The sequence below is a fragment of the Odontesthes bonariensis genome, chromosome 19 (assembly GCF_027942865.1).
Source record: "Odontesthes bonariensis isolate fOdoBon6 chromosome 19, fOdoBon6.hap1, whole genome shotgun sequence".
NCBI classification, from domain to species: domain Eukaryota; kingdom Metazoa; phylum Chordata; class Actinopteri; order Atheriniformes; family Atherinopsidae; genus Odontesthes; species Odontesthes bonariensis.
The window spans coordinates 7,947,827-7,969,399 of NC_134524.1; the positions used below are offsets into that span (position 1 = coordinate 7,947,827).

Consider the following 21,573-nt stretch of genomic DNA (forward strand, 5'->3'; position numbering starts at 1 on the left):
ACACGAGAGATTTTCAGCATTAACTTTATTCGACCGACAAACCAGTCAGTTTCTTTCTTTCTTTCTTTCTTTCTCTCACTCACTCACACACACACACAGAGGAGCCGAACAGGAACTAACAGCAAACTTTACAAAAGTAAACACAGTAACGATGTAAACTGAAGCCTCTGTCGGCCGATGTTGCAGCAGTGAAACATGAAGTCGGGCGTCTTTCAGCCAGTTAAACAGCCCAGGAACACGGCCAGCCGCCCCACAGAGAGAGAGGAAAGTGAGCTGTGTGGTGCATGATTTGCTGAGCAGACGGTTTCCCTCACACACAAACATGCTTCTTTGCTTATTTTCTTTTCTCTTGCAGGTGAAGTTGAACATTTTTGGGGAAATCTAAATGTTCTCTTTCTGGCTCTCATATCCTACGGTGCACTTTGCATTTGTGGTGACTGCAGCAGCAGCCTTAAGCCAAAGCTTTGGGTAAAATCTGCCCAACTTTTCTGCTCACGCGTGTTTAATATCTCGCCTTTGACGTGTTGCAGTGTGGTTTTTTTTTTTTTTTTTTTACAGACATTAAAGGCTAAACGGAGGTGGATGCCAAAGTAGAACCTGATAGAACTACGTTTGCCAATGGCTCTGTGTTGCCTTCAGTGTCACCTGGTGATTCTACAACCGGTGGCTGTGCGTCTCCCGTGTTCTGTGAAGGCATCGCATCAGTTAAGGCATCTTTTCTGCTTTTTTCCTTTAGCGGCGGCGGCTCCCTAGCGGGGCATGCGTCCTCCTCGCAGGGCAAGCACCAGGTGCAGAACGGAGCCTCCCTGGATCTTATAGTCTGCTGCCGTTTTCTCGTCATTCCTGAAAACAGGGGAAAGGAAAGCAGAGTAGAAGAAGTAAAACAGAGGAAATAACCTTTTTTCTTTAACAGGTGACCTCGCCGCTGAAGCAAACCTTTTCTACGGACTCTGTTTATTCTTTCCATCCCTAAACTAGCTTAATGATAAGCCTCTTAGGTCTAAAAACGGACTTTCTGAAACAAACCAGTCTATATTTGAATGATCTGATGTCATCTAATAAAACGGAGCCTGAGCTTTTCTTAAATGCCTTTTCCTTAGAAAGCTTCATCCCCATTAGTTTTATGTCACAGCTCATACCTTTATTTCCTTTTCCATCACATTTGAGCTGAATTGAACTATCCCGAACTAAGTAGAAACCAAATTAAATTCATTTGTACCGGACGCTCAATAACGTCTTCAATAAAAACTCCAATAACATCGTTAAAACCACCAATTAACAGACTGTCTGTACTACAGATCAGGATTACTGGCTTTGCGAGGTAACTTCAGGTTCAGCTCATGGTTTCAGTATCATGAAGCTGGTTGAAGCCTCTTACCCGGTTGGATCACCATGGGGACTAACTCTGGAAACCTAACGTGCCCTGGAGCGGGGTAGCTTACGAGATAAGGGATCAACACGCATAAAAGCACCACCTCAGGACCAATTACTGCTGTCAGAAAATGAAAGAATCTCTGTCCGCCTCCCATCGGAGACAAAGACCGAATAAGCATCTGTATTCGAGCCGTTTCCACCAAAGGGAACGTTCTACAGGGACTGTTTACTCCAAAGCTTCCTCCCGCCGTCTTTTAAAGATTTAAAACAAACATTTATGACTTCATTCATCAAAATCAGGACTGAAATATAAACGAGTTCTTTGCCTTTTTCTAATACTTTACATGAGCGTGTCTGGAGGCTCATTTTTATGAATTAAAATCATCAGAAAACTATAATTTGTTCAGCATTTTAGAGAGTGGATGACAGAAAATTAACTGAGTCACAAAAACTCGCTTTTTTCTGTTATTTGGTGCAAAGAGCATTTAGAACAGCCAGTGTTAAATCTGACCGAATAAGACTGAAACCTTTTAAAACTCCTAAAAAAGACATTAATTAAAATAATGAGCTCAAATCGCTCATATCTGTCGGCTGCTGGGCCTGTTCTTCCTTCGCTTTTATGGACTTTCCTTCCTGCTTTGGCTGTAGAGTCTGTAGAATCACAGACTGGGACCAGTCAACTCCACCAATGCCAACACCACCCACTTTACACGAGCGCACACATAACCAGAGTCAGAAAACCTGGCAAACTTTCCACATGAATGATGATGTCACTGCTCTGGTTTCTTCCTTTCTCACCCGGCCAATCGATCTCTATTCTGTCCTTTTTGAATCTCACTTCTGCTTCAGACTGTGCACCACCCATCCCATCCTACAACACATTATGATGCTTTTGAACAACTATTAATCAGCCATCAATAAAAGCAATTAACAGCTGAGTTTCACCCCCAACATCATCCATAACCCTGAAAGTGCATTTTGGTCTTACATCTGTTTTCCGCTGTAGATCAGCCTCTGTTGTTGGGGGGGGATCCCCTCTTTCTCCTCCACCCTTTCTTTGATTCGCTCCACCTGGATGGACATTTATCACAATAAAAAAAAACACGATGCTCAGTGAATAATGCGTCATTATCTGAGTGCAGCACAAATGTTGAAGTAAAACGCCGTCATGTACCTTATCTGTGGGCTCTATGTCAATCTCTATCTCCTTGCCCGTGAGCGTCTGTGGTAAAGATACTTTGAAATTATTAATAAGCAAATTCTGATCATGCGTCTGCGATAATAACTGTTTATAATTGGCTGCTAAACAGTCTAGTGGTTTTGTTTGACATCTCTTACCTTCACTTTAATCAGCATCTTTATAGACTTGATGAAACACTTAAGTGGGTTAAATAATATAACTGTATGTTAGCTCACTCTACTCTTTCACGCTTTCAGTGGGATGAAAAAATAGTCTTTCTGTTGGTATTGTGGTGGAGAACCTCGATATTTCTCCTTTTTCCAGAAATTCTATTTCCGGTGTTCCTGGTCGAATCCGACCGCCTCCTTTACTTGTGTGAGCAACGGTTCCGCTTAACTTGACTTCGGTCTAATTTACGACATTCACCGTAACAAAAGCTCATTATTTGGTCTAAAAACGTGTACTATCAACTCAAAAAGCATCAACAAAAGCAAACCTAAACGTGTTAAGTGAGTACCTCAAAAAAGCATTTACGACACTAACGCAACGTGACGTAAAACGACCCTCCAGCGTTTGTAGTTTTTTACTTGTTACTTGCCGTTAAGCTAACGCTCTTCAAAAACTACAAGGCGGCTGTCAGTTGGTGTCCGCCGCTGTAAAACTTCCCGCGTAAACGGTGGAAAGGAAGCCGAGGAGGCAGTGCTGCACAGATCACATACATCGTACTTTCCTAACGGTAAATGCTTTGTTTTACTAAACGTATAAACAATTACATTGTTTGTAATGACTTCCTTGTGCTTACACAAACTTGTTTAGTCCTTATAAAAGTGGCATAAATGATTATATTGTCAACGAGAGTAATCTTGAATTTTGACATCGCGGCTGACGAAGCAACGCTGGTCTCTTCTGTACTCTCGCGCATGTTGGCACCGTTAGCAGGCTAAATACATTTTTTACATTTATAGCTATTGCAATAAGTTGAACTAATTTTAGAAAGCTTTTACTTTTCCCACCCCTTGTACCTTAATCCCACACCGTACCTCCTTGAACTGGAGTTTGGTTGCATAATGTCTGTGTTGGTGTGCATTATGAAGACAGGACGTGACATCCATTGTGACACCTGATATCTCTCTCTTTTGCAGAGCCAGATTCCTGGAAACTCTGCCTCTGTTCACTTTTTGTTCTTCCCCCCGCACTGTTACACCCTGTTTCCAAGATGCCTCGCATCGAGAATGACATCAAGCTGGACTTCAAGGATGTGCTCCTCCGGCCAAAGCGGAGCACTCTCAAGTCCCGGAGTGAGGTGAGAAATCCAGCTGTGGATTCTTTCCACATGACTGACCCAAAAGCAGATGTTGCCACCATGGAGCACCACACAAACCTGAAACTGTACAGCCAAAGCTTACTGTTGTGGCACATGGGGACCAGGGACGTTGCTGGGCATACAGCTGTACAGGGGCCCAGGCCCCCAGCCAGCTTACTGTATACAGAAAATGAGCCTGTACTGGATGTATACGAACATTTATTCAAATTTGCATGAAACTCAACAGGTTCAACAGAGCTACAGGCTATCTAAGCAAATAAAAACACCTTTGAGTTCAGCCATTTAGCTTTTCGATTCCTCCTTCAGTAGCTCATCAAACATAATCAAGTGAGCCTTTTACAAGAGGCAATATTACAAAAAAAAAACACAGTATGCACAGTGTTACAATATTTCAGTCCAGGTACTGAACGCTTTTTAATCTTACTGAATAATTATCCACTGTTAATAAATACTTCTACAAGAGGGAATATTGCAAAGTAAAAAGTCAAACAACCTTAAATTAAGAGCACCTGATAGGTTCTGATAAGTTATTCCCCTGATTGAGCAGCCTTTTAAACTAGCCAACCCACATTTTACCCATTTATAATGCTATATGATATATAATAGTTTAGTAAATAGGATATAATAGGCGTAAGACATTACATTGGCCTATAGGTAGGCGTGGGAGAAAATAAATCTCTCACCTGCCTCCACTTCATTCTCAGTTCTCCTCGTTGCTTCTGACTCTGTAAGAATTTCCTTGTGTCCATGACCACGATGACGGCAATCCATCAGTGTGTAGTGGTTCATACAGCCAACTACGCTTCCATTGGCACAATGTGTGGGCTAATCTCGCTGATAAAAGACAAGCAGGCCGCAGGATTTTGCCTTCCAACTCTGGTTTTGCGCGATACGCTTCACACATGTCGCTGAACATATACAGACGCACCTAATGCCTGCGAATACAACCTCTACACTTCAGTCTTTGGTAGACCTGTGCAGCACTGGCTAAAGTAGGTTACGTGGTTGAAATAATGAAAATCGTGCCTGTGTTATTCTTCCTTGGCACATCGGTCTTACTGTAGTCTGAAGGATGTATGTGGGAATGTTTTTAGGGGCCCGTGCCCCGGTAAAAAGTGTCTGGTGACGTGCCTGTGGTGAACCATGGACAAAGCTGCTTAGTTAAAGTTTGACAGCCAGCTGCTCCTCAGTAGACAGGAAGGACCCCCACAGCTGCCTCATATAATGACTTATATATGTATAATAACATCTTGCTGATCTGATTTATGCCCTTGTATGATATTGATTTGTTTTTTTTTCCCCTGATTCAGGTGGACCTGATCAGGAGTTTCACTTTCAGGAACTCCAAGGGCAGCTACAGAGGGATCCCCATCGTCGCTGCCAACATGGACACTGTTGGGACGTTTGAGATGGCCCTGGCTCTGCATCAGGTAGGCCGTCGCCTCGTCGGGTGTTAGAAGGAAAGGTTATTAAAGCCTGAGGTGTCAGCGCCGTTATCCTTTCTAAGCTCTTTATTGCGTAGCAGCTGAAGCGAGGACAGAGTCCACTAACTGTTGTTTTCTGTTAGCTGTTCTCTAAAACACACGTCGCTTTCTTTTTTTTCCTGCTAGTTCACTCTTTTCACCACAATCCACAAACATTACAGCGTAGACGAGTGGAAGGAGTTTGCGACAAAGCATCCTGAATGCCTGGAGGTACTTAAAAAGGTTCATTTATGGAAGTTTTTCTGTGCCATCAGAGTTTGAATACGAATTTCTAATATTGAATGGAAAAAAATTCAATGGAAAAAAATTCAATTGAAAAAAAATTCAATGGAAAAAAATTCAATGGAAAAAAAATTCAATGGAAAAAAATTCAATGGAAAAAAAATTCAGTGGAAAAAAATTCAATGGAAAAAAATTCAATGAAAAAAATTCAATGGAAAAAAATTCAGTGGAAAAAAATTCAATGGAAAAAAAATTCAGTGGAAAAAAATTCAATGGAAAAAAATTCAATAGAAAAATAATTCAATGGAAAAAAAATTCAATGGAAAAAAATTCAGTGGAAAAAAATTCAATGGAAAAAAAATTCAGTGGAAAAAAATTCAATGGAAAAAAATTCAATGAAAAAAAATTCAATGGAAAAAAATTCAATTGAAAAAAATTCAATGGAAAAAAAATTCAATGGAAAAAAAATTCAGTGGAAAAAAAATTCCGGGTAAACAGGGAGAAGCAATCGATCCCTGTCTCAATTCATCCAACAGATCAGCTCAATGGATTACTGGTTTTGATGCTGTAAAAATTAAATATCAGAAATTCGTATTCAAACTCTGATGGCACAGAAAAACTTCCATACTCATTATTCACGATTTACGGCCTTCATTGACGGTGGCGTTTGTGATGACACCTCTTTGTGTTTCCGTTAGAGTTTAGCTGTCAGCACGGGGACCGGAGACGGGGACTTTGAGAAGATCTCAGCCATCGTGGCGGCGGTGCCCCAGCTGAAGTACATCTGTGTAGACGTGGCCAACGGCTACTCCGAGCACTTTGTCCACTTTGTCAAAGACGTCAGGGAGAAGTTCCCCTCACACACTATAATGGTAAGTCCCGGTAAAGCCTTTAAACTGCAGCACGTGGAACTGAAAACGGACGTTTCTGGAATAAAAATGCCCCCAAAAAACCCGCTCTCAGGCAGGAAACGTGGTGACAGGAGAAATGGTGGAAGAGCTGATCCTTGCAGGCGCTGACATCATCAAAGTGGGCATCGGACCAGGTGATTAAAACGTCTCGTATTTTGTCTTTTAACCTGCTTAACACTCAGGAGGAAGTCTGAACACTGAGACTTTCTGATGGAGGTTTGCTCTCCAGGCTGGAAATGCAAAGACAAACGCCTGCCTGGCGCGTGCTGGAGGCTCCTTATTGTGTCGATATGTGTCTGCACACATGAAATAAGAAATGTTGCAGACACTCTGGAACATCTAGAACTTTTCAGGACTCCTGTGCATGTGTGAAGACGCCCTATGACTACAACTTTAACCCTGTGACATAAACACATTAAGGGCTCTTGATGCATTTGATCAGCAAAATCTTCTAACTGCATTTAGCAGCTTATCTGGTATTCTAATCTTTCTGCCATTCAGAATGAAATAAGTTGCATACTTTGCTGTATCTATAGCAACAGGCATTCATATTGACCACACACGACAGAAGTAACAGACCCAGGGCCGTGCTTGCAGCTGCTGTTTCCTGTTGACCCGTCAGACTCACAGTCGTCCCTTGACTCTTCTTCTTCTTCTTCAGGCTCTGTTTGCACCACCCGGAAGAAGACGGGGGTTGGCTACCCTCAGCTCAGCGCTGTGATCGAGTGTGCAGACGCAGCCCATGGCCTGGGTGGCCACATCATCTCTGTGAGTGTCCCATAGAGTTAAATTCCATTAAAGTTAAGTTTTGATTTGTTGGGGGCCCAGCAGCGAAGCCACCCCTCCAGCTGGCCGGCGTTTGGCCTTTAGGTGGCGCCATATGTAGCAAGAAAATGCATTTTTGCTCATATCTTTGGTCCAAATTTCACAAATGAGGAACCGTTGGAATCCCTGGAAGCAGACGATGTCATCGCCATATTGAATTTTTATCAAAAACCTTCAAAAAGCATTGCAGGTCACGCAGATTGTCCGATCTCCACGAGACTTGACACATAGAATCTTCAGACTAGGGCTGACGGCAAATAATCGATTGGTCGTTGGTCGACCAAAGAAATTACCAGTCGACCAAATTCCATTGGTTGATTGGTCGCAGGAAGAAAAAAAAGCCGCGTCTCGTCAAAGGGCTCCCGGGACTTTTAATTTGAAGGGCGTGACAAAGGAAGACATCAAACAAATCAAAACGGTAAATTCGTGTCACAAGGACAGAACGATCAGTTAGCGCGCAACCCGTCCTGGGGTAACGTCCAAGGAGTTCGTTGCACAGGGCACACTTTGCAGCTGTGCATCAATGCGGCTCTTAAAAAAGATCCCATTTGCCGGCTTGTGCGCTTGTAAAATTCTGCTTGTCAGCCAATGGTCACTAACGTCGGTTTTTTTCTCACTCTCCGACAGAGAAGAACTGAGCAGTCAATTGATTTTTTTGTGTAGGCTATAGGCCTAGTGTTTAGACGAACCAGGAAACATTTTGTTAGTCACACAAGGTTACCTCTGGCCTTAGCGGTAAATGCGCATAGATGCGGCAGCAGGGCATTAAAGATAAATGTTTTGGGGTTTTTTGGTTTTTTTTGGGGGGGGGGGGAGTGTCGATTAGTCGATTAATCGGAGTAAATGACAACCACTGGTCGACCAACAAAATCCTGGGTCGTGGACACCCCTACTTCAGACCAAGCCGCACAAAAGTTATCATGTGGATTTTTTTCATTTCGCTTCCATTTGCCGTGGCAGCCAATCAAACTCTGCGCCGACGCGCAAACAGGAAGTGAGGCCGTATCTATATAACTTGAATTAGCCTCAGATTTTCTCTGTGAGGTTGGTAAAGTCAGCGGGTGGCAGAACCAGCCTAAGAATGAATGAATGTTATCCTTAATGCTGCACTTTTAACCAGTAGCAGACATCTTAACACGCTGTCACAAGCAGTTTGTCTGACATGCCAGGAGAGTGTTGCTGTGTTCATGGAGCTTTGATCAACCAAGCGTGCTCACGGTGCATCAAACCAGCCCTTCTTCCCCCCCCCGAATGTTTGAAGAACTGAACCATAGAGTCAGCCAGATCACAAACTGTGTGAGCTTTATTCAGCGTGTCACCCTTTATGAGTTCTTTCTTGGTCGGACTTCCTGCCTTGCTATGGGCCTGTTGGTGCAAAGGAAACACACGGAAGTGGGCCAGGAAGTGGTTTTACTGCACGAATAACTGTAGAATTCCAAATTATCACATTCAAAATGAGTCATTTATACAGATATTTAAAGCAAAAACAAAGATTTAACATTGATTAGTTAGATTTAGGGTCCTTTCACGCCTGCAGAATGTTGCCAGTTTGCATTAAATCTTTGGTATGTTTGTGTGGGTATGAACTCAGTGATTGGATACAGCTGCACTGATTCCAGGTCTGGTTCCAAACAAACTCCTGCAGTTCATTTATGGTGAACACCTGAAATGACCTCATTTCGACCTAATCACACCAGCAAGTGTGAACTGAAAAGCTCCTTTACAGGAGTTCACAGTTAGCATGCTGTACAATCTTAGCATTAGCTTCTTTGTTGTGCTCGGCCGTCTGAAGGCTGCGCGTCTTTATCTTTGCAAAGTGTAGCGCATTCTGCTGCTGCTGGTGCAGGAAGCAAGTAAAACTGAGAGCACATTCCAGCTTTGCCACGTGAAATAAGTGAGCATGGCAGGGTTTCTCTCACAGACGTGTGAATCTGGATCAGAATACTGTGGCAACTGTATGTTGAACATGAAACGTCACCTGGTTTTCCGTTGTCAGAACCAGATATGGACTCCAGCTTCACACAGAGTGGACAGAGAGGTGGAGGGTTTCATACAAGTTCAGCTATTCCTTTAAACTCATCTCCTCCCATCTCCCTCTGTCACACAGGATGGTGGATGCACCTGTCCAGGAGATGTCTCAAAGGCTTTTGGTGAGTTTAAGTGTTTTCATAACGCACTGGAAAACCAAACCGCAGCGACAGTTCTCTCTGCTAAAGCGGCCCTTTCGCTGCTTTGCCGTGTGACCCTCAGGTGCCGGAGCGGACTTTGTGATGCTGGGCGGGATGCTGGCCGGCCACTCGGAGAGCAGCGGGGAGGTCATCGAGAAAAACGGCAGGAAATACAAGCTGTTTTACGGAATGAGCTCCGACACGGCGATGAAGAAGCACGCGGGGGGCGTGGCCGAATACAGGTTTGCTTCCGTTGCTTTCGAAACGTCCAGGAAAAGATAAATGTGTCCTCTTTCCACCAGGGAAAACTCAGCCTTGTGCCTTGTGTGCTGCTGCCTGCAGAGCGTCAGAGGGGAAGACGGTGGAAGTTCCTTACAAAGGTCCGGTGGATGGGACCATTCGAGACATCCTGGGAGGGGTTCGCTCCACCTGCACCTACGTCGGAGCTGGCAAGCTGAAGGAGCTGAGCCGCAGGACGACCTTCATCAGGGTCACCCAGCAGCTCAACACCGTCTTCGGCAACGACAGCTGAACCTCCACCGCGGTCGTGCCTCACATCCAAAAATCTGCAACACTGCCTCCCTGACTTCCAGATGCTGCCCTGATAGACATCTTAGTTCTTAAATATCCTCTTTTTAATCCAGGTTCACATTGTTAGAAACTCTTTCCAGCAATTATTACGAGTCGCTTTAGAGTCTGCAAAGTATTCCAGGGGACGCTGTCGTGTCCTTCTGTCTCATCATTCCAGTGCGAGGTAGATTCGCTGCGAACATCTGTCCCCAACTTGTAAAATTAGAACGAATGTCTTAAATTATTTATAATTCCTAAATCTATATGCTATAGAAAATCTATCTATTTTTAGAAAATCTATCATTCCATCACCCATGTTTTGCACTTTAATGCTTTTTCCAGTTTCTGAGTCTGATGTCGGTTGATACGTTCGGAGTCAAACTCTGAATGTGAGGACAGTATGAGACACAAGCAGTCGGATGAGAAGCAGAGGTGTTATTCAGCTTCAGTGTTTGCAGTTTTTTTTGTCTTCTCTGGGACTCGCTGCTCCTGATGCACACCAAAGTTTGTTGGGCTTTTATATATATATATGTATATCTATATCTATATATAGATATATATAGATATAGATATGTATGTATGTATATATACTGCTTCATCAGCCGTGGAAATGACTTTGTCACACATTTGATTTAATTACCATTACAAACTGTTCTCATGTTATCTGTTTAAAGAAAGGAAAGAAAAGGGTTTCTATGTTGCCAAAACACACAAAAAAGACTGTTTTCATTTCACTTAAATTCAATAAAACATTCCACATCTTAATGTTTTACTGGCTTTATTATTGATTAAATCATTTGCAGCTTTCCTATGAAATAAAATGCATACATTGCTATGAAAACTTAACATGAGGCATTATACAGAGGCATGAATCAGGCTCCTAACGACCAATAGATGGAGACAAACATTTAAAACTGATAGAAATGTATCACATGCATTAAAAGCAAACCTCAAAACAAAATGAATCCCAAAGAAGATATATATTCAGCTGAGTATATTTAATTGATGTAAGTGTAAAATGTGTAGTTTTAACATTTAACTCACATTCCAAGATTAACCCTTTTTATTAGTCTAAATGCATTAACTTGAACAACATCTGCACATCAATCAGTTCAATTCATACTCAGTTATTAGCAGAATCTTAACAGTTAGCGAAGTTCACAAACCAGCTCTGTGACGAATGGGCCAGTAAATGTTTTTCCACAAGAACTGCAATTTGACCGTGAAAAGGAAGAAGATCTTCCACATGAACACATCCACTGCAGCTGGGTGCTGTTCTGAGCATTTTCCTTCCCCAGACGGACAAAGGGGACCAGGTCCCAGTTGTTGAGGCTCATCTCAAGTGTGATTATTTCCTCCCTCTGGTACTGTCCAGTTCTGCTGAAGAAGGACAGCGTGGAAGCAGTAAAGTTCCAAAACACCTCCACCATTTCAGGTATTGGTGCATCCTCATCTCCATCCTTCCCCTGATGTGTGAGTAATGCAGACGAAACACTGAATTGGCCAGTATTCTGCACTCCCATACCTCTTGAACTGGATGATGCATCGGTACTGTCTTCTTTCTCCGTCATCACACAGCTGAGGCAGTTATCTTCACAGTGCAGGCCGTAGAATGGTCCATTCTCCAGGTTCTGAGCAGACTTCTTATCACACAGTCCAACCATCCAGTCAGACTCTTTGGTGAGACTGATGATCCACCTCTGTAAGTTAGGAGCTGACTGTGTGCTGCCAATGAGAAGAGTGGCAGAGCATGGTCCCAGCAAGCTGTTGTAGAACACCTTCCTCTTGTCTTTGGACAGTGAAATGCTGAAAACAGAATTCTGTGGTTCAAAGATCAGATCTGAACCAGTGGCACCGAGCTCCTGGTGGTTTTCAGGGTCAACCAGGGTCAGCAATGATCCCCAGAAGTGGGACGCTTGCTTCACCATCTTCTCACCGTTCTGTCTGATCTCCTCCACCAGTTCGTCGCAGTCGTTTCCCGGCTCCAGCCCTCTTCTCACATCCACAGCTTTGGCCTTCTCCAAATCCTGATGCACCTGAGAATACATCTGCAGGAATCTGAAGGTGTCCTTCTCGTTCTGGGCTGCCTGCATGCTGCTCCTGCTGGTTCTGATGGACGCCATGCGAGCAGAGACTGAACTCTGGACACTGGTCAGAGAAATATCTCGCAGGTTAGTCACTGCCTCGAGGAGACGAACACTACAGCGACCCACCTTTTCTCTTTCACTCTTCTCCCACTTTTCCAGACCCACATTCTCATCATCGGTTTTCTCCTGTAAAGCCTGCTGCTCAGCTTTGAGTTTCTCCACGAGCTCCTTGTGAGCTGTGGAGAAAGTCTTCATATTGTGTAGGCGGTGCTGGTCTTCGATGGCGCAGGAGACACACACACAGGTCATGTCGTCCAAGCAGTAGTACTCCAGGAGTTTTCCATGCTGAGGACACTTAGTGTTGCCATCCAAAGCCACGGGTTCAGTCAGAGGATGAGTCTGCAGTAACACGGGGGTGGTCAGGTGGGCCTGAAGGTGCTGGACGCACATGGAGATCTCACATTTCATGCAGGTCTTCCGTGCTGGTTTCCTGTCCTCGTCCGTGCACATGTCGCAGAGAATAGTTTTAGGATCCGTTTGCATGTTGTCAGACATGTTTTTCAAAAGCAAGAAGTCCAGGTTTGAGTTTCTAGAATAAAGAGTTCTTCTTGCTCCTATTGTGTCAGAAAACTAAATGTGAAATCAAATTAGCTAAATCATCAGCCGAATTTTGTTTTTGGTCTCCGTCTGTCGTCTGCCACAGCAGCAATGCACAACAGATTCGATTTCCTGAATATTCTCACTGTGTGAAACATTGATGGGGTGGAGTCAGGCAGTTCCTGCAGCCAGTTTGTTGATCATCCTGTTACGGTTGATTTCTCACAAGGTAAGCAAACACCACCCCTGTGAAAAGAGCTCGCCAACAAAACAGGTTTTATCAGAAAATGAAGCATGAAATCCAATTTGCTAACCTCTGAGCTGAATTACGTTGACTGTTTGCCAGTTTTTAGTGTTGGTCTGAGGTCTGCCACAGCAGCACAGCACAGCTGATACTATTTTCCGATATAGTCACACAGTTATTCATTGACAGGGTGAATTAGGCCGTTGTCTAAATAGACGAAAACATACTTGTCAATCATGTCTCTGAGGATGTCGTTGACCAAGGCCTGGAAGACTGCCGGGGCATTGGTGAGGCCGAATGGCATCACCTAATATTCATAATGTCCGGTGGGTTTGTTAAAAGCAGTCTTCCATTCATCCCCCTCTCTGATGCGGACAAGGTGGTAGGCATTACGGAGGTCGAGCTTGGTGAAGATCATGGCCCCTTGAAGTAACTCGAAGGCTGAGGAGATGAGGGGACCGGTTCTTTATAGTGATGTCATTGAGTCCCTGGGAATCAATGCAGGGGCGCAGGGTCTTATCCTTCTTCTCCACAAAGAAGAATCCTACCCCAGCAGGACACGATGAAGGATGGATAATACCGGCAGCCAGGGAGTCATTTATATAAGACTCCATGGACTCCCGTTCAGGACCAGACAGGGAGTACAGACGCCCCTTGGGAGGGGAAGTGCCAGGCATCAGGTCAATGGAGCAGTCATACGGCCGATGAGGGGGCAATGAATTCGCCTTAGCCTTACTGAACACCTCCCGGAAGTCATAGTACTTGGCAGGAAGTCTGGACAAGTCAGGACAGGAACTGGGGTGCATTGTCTGCTGGGGTACGGAGCCCTCTTTAAGGCAGAACTGGTGACAGGAGTTCCTCCGACCGAGGATGGCCCCTGTGGCCCAGTCAATGTGGGGGCTGTGTCGACAGAGCCAAGGGTAGCCTAGGATCAGTGGAATGTTAGAAGATGACAGGAGGTGAAAGCAGTATGTGGACAGGAGAAGTCTGGTGAGTGACAATCCCCAGAAGATGGCCATCAAGGGCTTAGGCAGGGATTGGGGTGTCAAGCAGAGCCCTTTCTTGTCCCAGTTGTATGGCCAAGCTCACGGCCACAATGTTGGCATTTGCACCAGAGTCTATGAAAGTGGGAAGGGTGTGTGCACCACCAGGAAGGAGGAGCTTGACTTGGAACAGGGGGAGTAAGCTTCAGGAGGAAGACTTTGCTGCCGTGTGACTCACCAGGACTTCCTCACTCACTGGTGAGCCCTGTCTTTTAACGGGCAGCGGGAGATAAAATGTCCAGCCTGACCATAGTACATTCACAGGTTCCCCTTACGGCGGCGCTCTCGCTATTCGAGTGTAAGCTTGGTGGGGCCCACCTGCATGGGCTCAGGCTCTACACCATTATCTGTAACAGGTGAAGAGGAACCTGGCCAGCGGGCTGGGTCGAGACGACCAGGGGCGTTCTGTCTCCTCTCCCTTCTCCGGGCCTGGATGCGGATGTCCTTCCGGACAGTAAGCTCAATGAGTTCATCAAGTGTGGAAGGTAGAGGATAGGAAACCAGTTCATCTTTAATGTAGTCTGTCAGACCATGCAGGAAAGCATCGTGCAGAGCCGCAGTGTTCCAGTCACTCCGACGGGCCCTGGTCCGGAAGTCGATGGAGAAGTCAGCCACTGACTGGTCCATTTGGCGCAGGGAGAGCAGATCACGGGCAGCATCAGAACCGGAAGCGCCCAACCTGAAGACCTTGCGTAACTCCTCAGAGAAAGCCTGCAATCATGCACAGGCGGGAGTCCACCTCTCCCACTCTGCTGTTCCCCAGAGGAGGGCTCTGCCGGTCAGGTTGCTGATCACGTACGCCACCCTGCTTTCCTGGGTGGCGAACATGTATGGCTGCAGGCTGAAGAGTAAGGAGCAGTTCAGGATTCCCTTCATATCGGTCTGGGGTTCCCACTCGGGGCTTGGGCTGTGGCAGAGCTGGAGCAGGAGGTTCCGGTGTGGGGACTGGAACTGCAGGAGGACGAGTGGACATCAGCTGTTGCAACTGGGCGGGGTGGGCAGAGAGCGCTGCAAAGGCGTTGGCCTCTGCAGCTCGTCTGGCGTGCGCATCAGCCTCCTCCATTCTCTGCTCATGTTGCATGAGCGCGTTCTCAATCCTCTCAAACCGATTATGTGGTGAAGGTGGTCCTGCTGGGTCCATGTCTGGCCAGATTGTACTGTAACGAGTGGTGTATGGACCCAATTGCAGTACAAAGGACTCAGAAACAGTGGTAAAAGTTCTCTTACTAAGACTCTGGCAGACAGGGAAACAGTTCAGAAACCGGCAAACAGGAATCAGGAGAGGAGAGGCTAAACTTGGTCAGTGACAGAGGGCTGGGTCGATTTACCAGGAGGCAGACGAATCAGGGGAATCAGGGACAGACGAGGTCGGTACCGGGAAGACAGGCAGGAGAATGCTGGAAAGTCTTGCATGGCAAAGAACAATCTGGCAAAGGAGTGAGTGTGGAGCTGGTGAGTATATGCTGGGCTGATTGCATGTGATGAGCTGAGTGCACAGGTGAGTAGAGTAAACTGACGAGGTGGCTGTGGCTGACAGGCTGAGTGGGGCAGAGGCAGGATCAATGGAAAACTACTGAGGGCTCGATGACTGAACTATAACAATTTGTTGCCAAGTTTTGTGTCTGAGAAGATCGACAAGCACCTCCTACTAGAGATTAAACTGATCTAACACTTGCAAACCAATTTTTTATTTAACTCTTTGTATGTAAAACAACTTGTATTGTCATGATAGCAGTAATATGCACATGATGATTTAGCACCAAATTACAAGGGATATTAATTGTGTCAACATACATTTTTGAAATTTCTATTCAGTCTTTGTGACTGTCGGATTTGATCCATTTATCACATGATAAAGAATCCTTTTCAAATAGACTGTGGATGTGTAATAATGACTGAACCCACTGACAACACCACACATTCCTTTTATAGCTAACAGCCATGATCATTCAATGAAACTAAGAAAACATCATTTTCTGGTGGTTACTTAAAGGACTTGGAAGTCTGTATGAATAACAGTGCATAGATACAATTACGACACAGCAGCAATGCACAACAGTTTCGATTTCCTGAATATTCTCACTGTGTGAAACATTGATGGGGTGGAGTCAGGCAGTTCCTGCAGCCAGTTAAGTTTAATTTCTCACATCACAAACAAGCACCACCCAGTGTAAAGAGCTCGCCAAAAACAGATTTGCTGAGAAGACTGTTGATAAAAGAATCCTCTGTATTGATTCAGAGTGCATCATAGCACAGAAACTGCACTGCTGAAAGTTACCAATGATCTCCTCTTAGCCTCTGATAGCAGACTTGTGTCTGTGCTTGTCCTGTTGGATCTCAGTGCTGCATTTGATACGGTCGATCACAGTATCTTATTACACAGACTTGAACATGTTATTGGGATTAAAGGAACTGCATTAGGCTGGTTTAAATCATATTTATCTGATAGATTTCAGTTTGTTCTTGTAAATGAAGAATCTTCCTCACACACCAGAGTAAGTCATGGAGTTCCCCAGGGTTCTGTGCTTGGACCGATTCTTTTTACTTTATACATGCTTCCATTAGGTAACATTATTAGACAGCATGGCATAAATTTCCATTGCTATGCTGATGATACTCAGCTGTACTTATCTATAAAACCAGATGAAACCAATAGGTTGGTCAGACTACAAGCATGTCTTAAAGACATAAAGACCTGGATGACTCAGAACTGTCTGCTGCTAAATTCAGACAAAACTGAAGTCGTTATCTTTGGACCTGAGCGTTTCAGGGAGAAATTGTCTAGCTATATAGTTACTCTAGATGGTATTTCCTTGGCTTCTAGTTCTACAGTGAGGAACCTTGGAGTTATTTTTGACCAGAACTTATCATTTGACTCGCATATAAAACAGGTTTCTAGGACTGCCTTCTTTCACCTTCGTAATATTGTTAAAATCAGGAACATCTTGTCTCAGAGTGATGCAGAAAAACTAATTCATGCATTTGTTACTTCAAGATTGGACTACTGTAATTCTTTATTATTGGGCTGTCCTACATATTCTCTGAAAAGCCTCCAGCTGATCCAAAATGCTGCAGCCAGAGTTCTGATGAGAACTAACAGCAGAGATCATATTTCTCCAGTTTTAGCTTCTCTTCATTGGCTCCCTGTTAAATTCAGAATAGAATTTAAGATTCTTCTCCTTACATATAAAACTCTTAATGACCGAGCTCCATCATATCTTAAAGATCTCATTGTAAGATATTTTCCTAACAGAGCACTTCGTTCCCAAACTGCAGGTTTACTTGAGGTTCCCAGAGTTTCTAAAAGTAGAATGGGAGGCAGAGCCTTCAGTTATCAGGCCCCTCAATTGTGGAATAAGCTGCCAGTAAATGTCCGGGAAGCAGACACCCTTTCCACTTTTAAGACCAGGCTTAAAACTTTCCTTTTTTATAAAGCTTATAGTTAGGTCTGTTGAATCTGATAGTATGTCTGCTAGTGTGTCTTGTTCTGCCTCCACCTCTGGCACCCTCTATACTTTCATTACCCCCTACCCGAACCAGGGTTTGAATCCCATTCCCGCTTCTCTTACCTCTTTTATTTCTCCCCCTACCCGAACCAGGGTTTGCATCCCCACCCCGCTGTGACTGGTGTGCAGTTGGTGAGAGGCTGAGGTAGCTTGTGGCTGTAAAAAGATGGTTGTTGTGGTGTGAGGAGCAGATCTATATAGGGAGTATAGGGAATTACTCACTGAGTCTGGTCCTTTACTTTATTTTATTATTTATTTTTTCGTTAGCACAAGTTTCTTGTGTTTACCTTGAATAGGGATGGCTCATGTGATCCTGAAACATCCCATAGTTAAGCTGCTATAGGCCTAGACTGCTGGGGGGCCTCATCTGACACACCTTTCCTCACTTTACTCTCTTTATGTATATGTGATATTATTGTGGTCATTAACTCGTGTTTCCCTGTTCCAACAGATATCCTTTGAATGGTGTTACAGTGCCGCCGTCGCGGTGGCCCCCTGCCCCCCTCCCCATCCCCCCCCTCCCCCCCCCCCCCCCCCCTTTTTCTGTCTTCTCAAACCCCAGCTGGTCGAGGCGGATGGCCACCCTTCCTGAGTCTGGTTCTGCCAGAGGTTTCTTCCTGTTAAAAGGGAGTCGTTTCTCTCCACAGTCGCCTCAGGCACGCCGCTCAGGCCGGGAGATTGGACCGAAAAACAAAAAGTTTTCAGTGCAATCTGTTGGTTTTCTTAGCTAGGAAATTGTTTTTGAATTGGCTCTATATGAACGAATTGGATTATTTTATGAATTATGATTATTATTAATTAATTGAATTCCAATTGGCTTGAATTGGACTTACTATCTAAGTGCCTTGAGATGACATTTGTTGTATTTGGCGCTATATAAATAAAAATGAATTGAATTGAATTGAAAATTGAATTTCTGTCACTAAAGTCAGAGTTAAACTTCCCACAGCAGCATTTTAACTGCTTCAGGCATTGTTGTTCAACGAGCATAAAGTACATAGTTTGTCCTGTATAGCAGAATCTCTCACAGCCCCGTCTCCTCCACCCGCTGCTTCATGCACAAAGTTGACAGTTGGTCAGCGAGACAAACTAAATAACACCATTAAAAGGAGTTTCTGCAGCTAGTTTTCTAACAACGCTGAGGATTTGATGGCTGAATTGTGGAGAACTGCAGCAAAGAGTGGGTTAAATAACTGGATTCGGCTGCAGATGAGCATATTTTAAAGGCTGTTTGCTGCAGGAACAGACTGAATGCAGATCTAGTGAGTCACAGAGCACTGTTAAACATAAAAGCAGCACCACTGGTGAGGACTAATGGGGAGACTAGACTGAAAACTGAGCTAAAGGTCGCTTTTTGATGTAAGCCTGTTTTTGCAGACTGAAATCTATTGTAAAATACAACATATCCAATGCTGGTTTGCAGATCTACTGGTTTTCCACTATGTTTCAGGTAAGATAGTGCAGTTGGTGCTCCAGTATGTTCATCTTAAAAAGTTGACTTGTTATGTTACAAATTTTGATTTTTAGACAAGTTAGCAAGGCTAAAATGGCCGACGTGACGTATTTGAGCAATGAAGCCAATACATTGCCAACTGGTTTGCCTCAAAGTCCCAATTAAAATGAGTTAATGCAACCCAAAGTAAAGCATCCAGAGATCTGTTAGTTTTTTCAAAGTAGCTTTTGAAGGTTTTCTCCATCAGCCGTGGAAATGACTTAATGTCACACATTTGATTTAATTACCATTACAAACTGTTCTCATGTTATCTGTTTAAAGAAAGGAAAGAAAAGGGTTTCTATGTTGCCAAAACACACAAAAAAGACTGTTTTCATTTCACTTAAATTCAATAAAACATTCCACATCTTAATGTTTTACTGGCTTTATTATTGATTAAATCGTTTGCAGCGTTCCTATGAATTAAAATGCATACATTGCCATGAAAACTTAACATGAGGCATTATACAGAGGCATGAATCAGGCTCCTAACGACCAACAGATGGAGACAAACATTTAAAACTGATAGAAATATATCACATGCATGAAAAGCAAATCTCAAAACAAAATGAATCCCAAAGAAGATATACATTCTGCTGAGCATATTTAATTGACATAAGTGTAAAATGTGTAGTTTTAACATTTAACTCACATTCCAAGATTAACCCTTTTTATTAGTCTAAATGCATTAACTTGAACAACATCTGCACATCAATCAGTTCAATTCATACTCAGTTATTAGCAGAATCTTAACAGTTAGCGAAGTTCACAAACCAGCTCTGTGGTGAATGGGCCAGGAAACGTTTTTCCACAATAAATGCAATTTGACTGTGGAGAGATTTTATAACCACATGAACACCTCCACTGCAGCTGGGTGCTGTTCTGAGCATTTACCTTCCCCAGACGGACAAAGGGGACCATGTCCCAGTTGTTGAGGCTCATCTTGAGTGTGATTATTTCCTCCCTCTGGTACTGTCCAGTTCTGCTGAAGAAGGACAGCGTGGAAGCAGTAAAGTTCCAAAACACCTCCACTGTTTCAGGTATTGGTGCATCCTCATCTCCATCCTTCCCCTGATGTGTGAGAAATGTAGACGAAACCTTAAATTGCTTCCTTTCTGTCATCACACGTCTGAGGCAGTTATCTTCACAGTGCAGCCCGTAGACGGGTCCATTCTCCAGGTTCTGTGCAGACTGCTTATCACACAGTCCAACCATCCAGTCAGACTCTTTAGTGAGACTGATGATCCACCTCTGTAAGTTAGGAGCTGACCGTGTGCTGCCAATGAGAAGAGTGGCAGAGCATGGTCCCAGCCAGCTGCTGTAGAACACCTTCCTCTTGTCTTTGGACAGTGAAATGCTGGAAACAGAATTCTGTGGTTCAAAGATCAGATCTGAACCAGTGGCAACGAGCTCCTGGTGGTTTTCAGGGTCAACCAGGGTCAGCAATGATCCCCAGAAGTGGGACGCTTGCTTCACCATCTTCTCACCGTTCTGTCTGATCTCCTCCACCAGTTTGTCACAGTCGTCTCCCGGCTCCAGCCCTCTTCTCACATCCACAGCGTTGGCCTTCTCCAAATCCTGATGCACATGAGAATACATCTGCAGGAATCTGAAGGTGTCCTTCTCGTTCTGGGCTGCCTGCATGCTGCTCCTGCTGGTTCTGATGGACGCCATGCGAGCAGAGACTGAACTCTGGACACTGGTCAGAGAAATATCTCGCAGCTTAGTCACTGCCTCGAGGAGACGAACACTACTGCGACCCACCTTTTCTCTTTCACTCTTCTCCCACTTTTCCAGACCCACATTCTCATCATCGGTTTTCTCCTGTAAAGCCTGCTGCTCAGCTTTGAGTTTCTCCACGAGCTCCTTGTGGGCTGTGGAGAAAGTCTTCATATTGTGTAGGCGGTGCTGGTCTTCGATGGCGCAGGAGACACACACACAGGTCATGTCGTCCAAGCAGTAGTACTCCAGGAGTTTTCCATGCTGAGGACACTTAGTGTTGCCATCCAAAGCCACGGGTTCAGTCAGAGGATGAGTCTTCAGTAACACGGGGGTGGTCAGGTGGGCCTGAAGGTGCTGGACGCACATGGAGATCTCACATTTCATGCAGGTCTTCCGTGCTGGTTTCCTGTCCTCGTCCGTGCACATGTCGCAGAGAATAGTTTTAGGATCCGTTTGCATGTTGTCAAACATGTTTTTCAAAAGCAGGAAGTCCAGGTTTGAGTTTCTAGAATAAAGAGTTCTTCTTGCTCCTATTGTGTCAGAAAACTAAATGTGAAGTCAAATTAGCTAAATCATCAGCCGAATTTTGTTTTTGGTCTCCGTCTGTCGTCTGCCACAGCAGCAATGCACAACAGTTTCGATTTCCTGAATATTCTCACTGTGTGAAACATTGATGGGGTGGAGTCAGGCAGTTCCTGCAGCCAGTTAAGTTTCATTTCTCACATCACAAACAAGCACCAACCAGTGTAAAGAGCTCGCCAAAAACAGATTTGCTGAGAAGACTGTTGATAAAAGAATCCTCTGTATTGATTTCTGTCACTAAA

The 21,573-nt window shown here is 44.4% G+C and overlaps 4 protein-coding genes across 4 annotated transcripts; 1 reads left to right on the top strand and 3 right to left on the bottom strand.

Moving 5' to 3' along the window:
• Window positions 1-83: 83 nt before the first annotated feature.
• Window positions 84-2,944, bottom strand: nedd8 (NEDD8 ubiquitin like modifier). Its single transcript, XM_075450657.1, has 4 exons — window positions 2,713-2,944; window positions 2,549-2,596; window positions 2,363-2,445; window positions 84-843 (listed from the first exon to the last, which is right to left on the bottom strand). Exons 1-4 carry the CDS (start codon window positions 2,728-2,730, stop codon window positions 750-752), a joined length of 243 nt encoding a protein of 80 aa, XP_075306772.1. The 5' UTR covers window positions 2,731-2,944; the 3' UTR covers window positions 84-749.
• Window positions 2,945-3,209: 265 nt separating this feature from the next.
• On the top strand, window positions 3,210-10,617 carry gmpr2 (guanosine monophosphate reductase 2). Its single transcript, XM_075450642.1, has 10 exons — window positions 3,210-3,290; window positions 3,697-3,857; window positions 5,189-5,308; window positions 5,489-5,572; window positions 6,283-6,456; window positions 6,548-6,629; window positions 7,157-7,263; window positions 9,428-9,470; window positions 9,571-9,730; window positions 9,831-10,617. The coding sequence occupies exons 2-10, from the start codon at window positions 3,771-3,773 to the stop codon at window positions 10,018-10,020; spliced, it is 1,047 nt and encodes a 348-aa protein (XP_075306757.1). The 5' UTR covers window positions 3,210-3,290; window positions 3,697-3,770; the 3' UTR covers window positions 10,021-10,617.
• Window positions 10,618-11,206: 589 nt separating this feature from the next.
• Window positions 11,207-12,883, bottom strand: LOC142369522 (uncharacterized). The gene has a single exon (XM_075451865.1). The coding sequence runs from the start codon at window positions 12,698-12,700 to the stop codon at window positions 11,207-11,209; it is 1,494 nt and encodes a 497-aa protein (XP_075307980.1). The 5' UTR covers window positions 12,701-12,883.
• Window positions 12,884-19,396: 6,513 nt separating this feature from the next.
• LOC142368818 (uncharacterized) lies at window positions 19,397-21,400 on the bottom strand. Its single transcript, XM_075451007.1, has one exon. It carries the CDS (start codon window positions 21,218-21,220, stop codon window positions 19,784-19,786), a length of 1,437 nt encoding a protein of 478 aa, XP_075307122.1. The 5' UTR covers window positions 21,221-21,400; the 3' UTR covers window positions 19,397-19,783.
• Window positions 21,401-21,573: the final 173 nt, after the last annotated feature.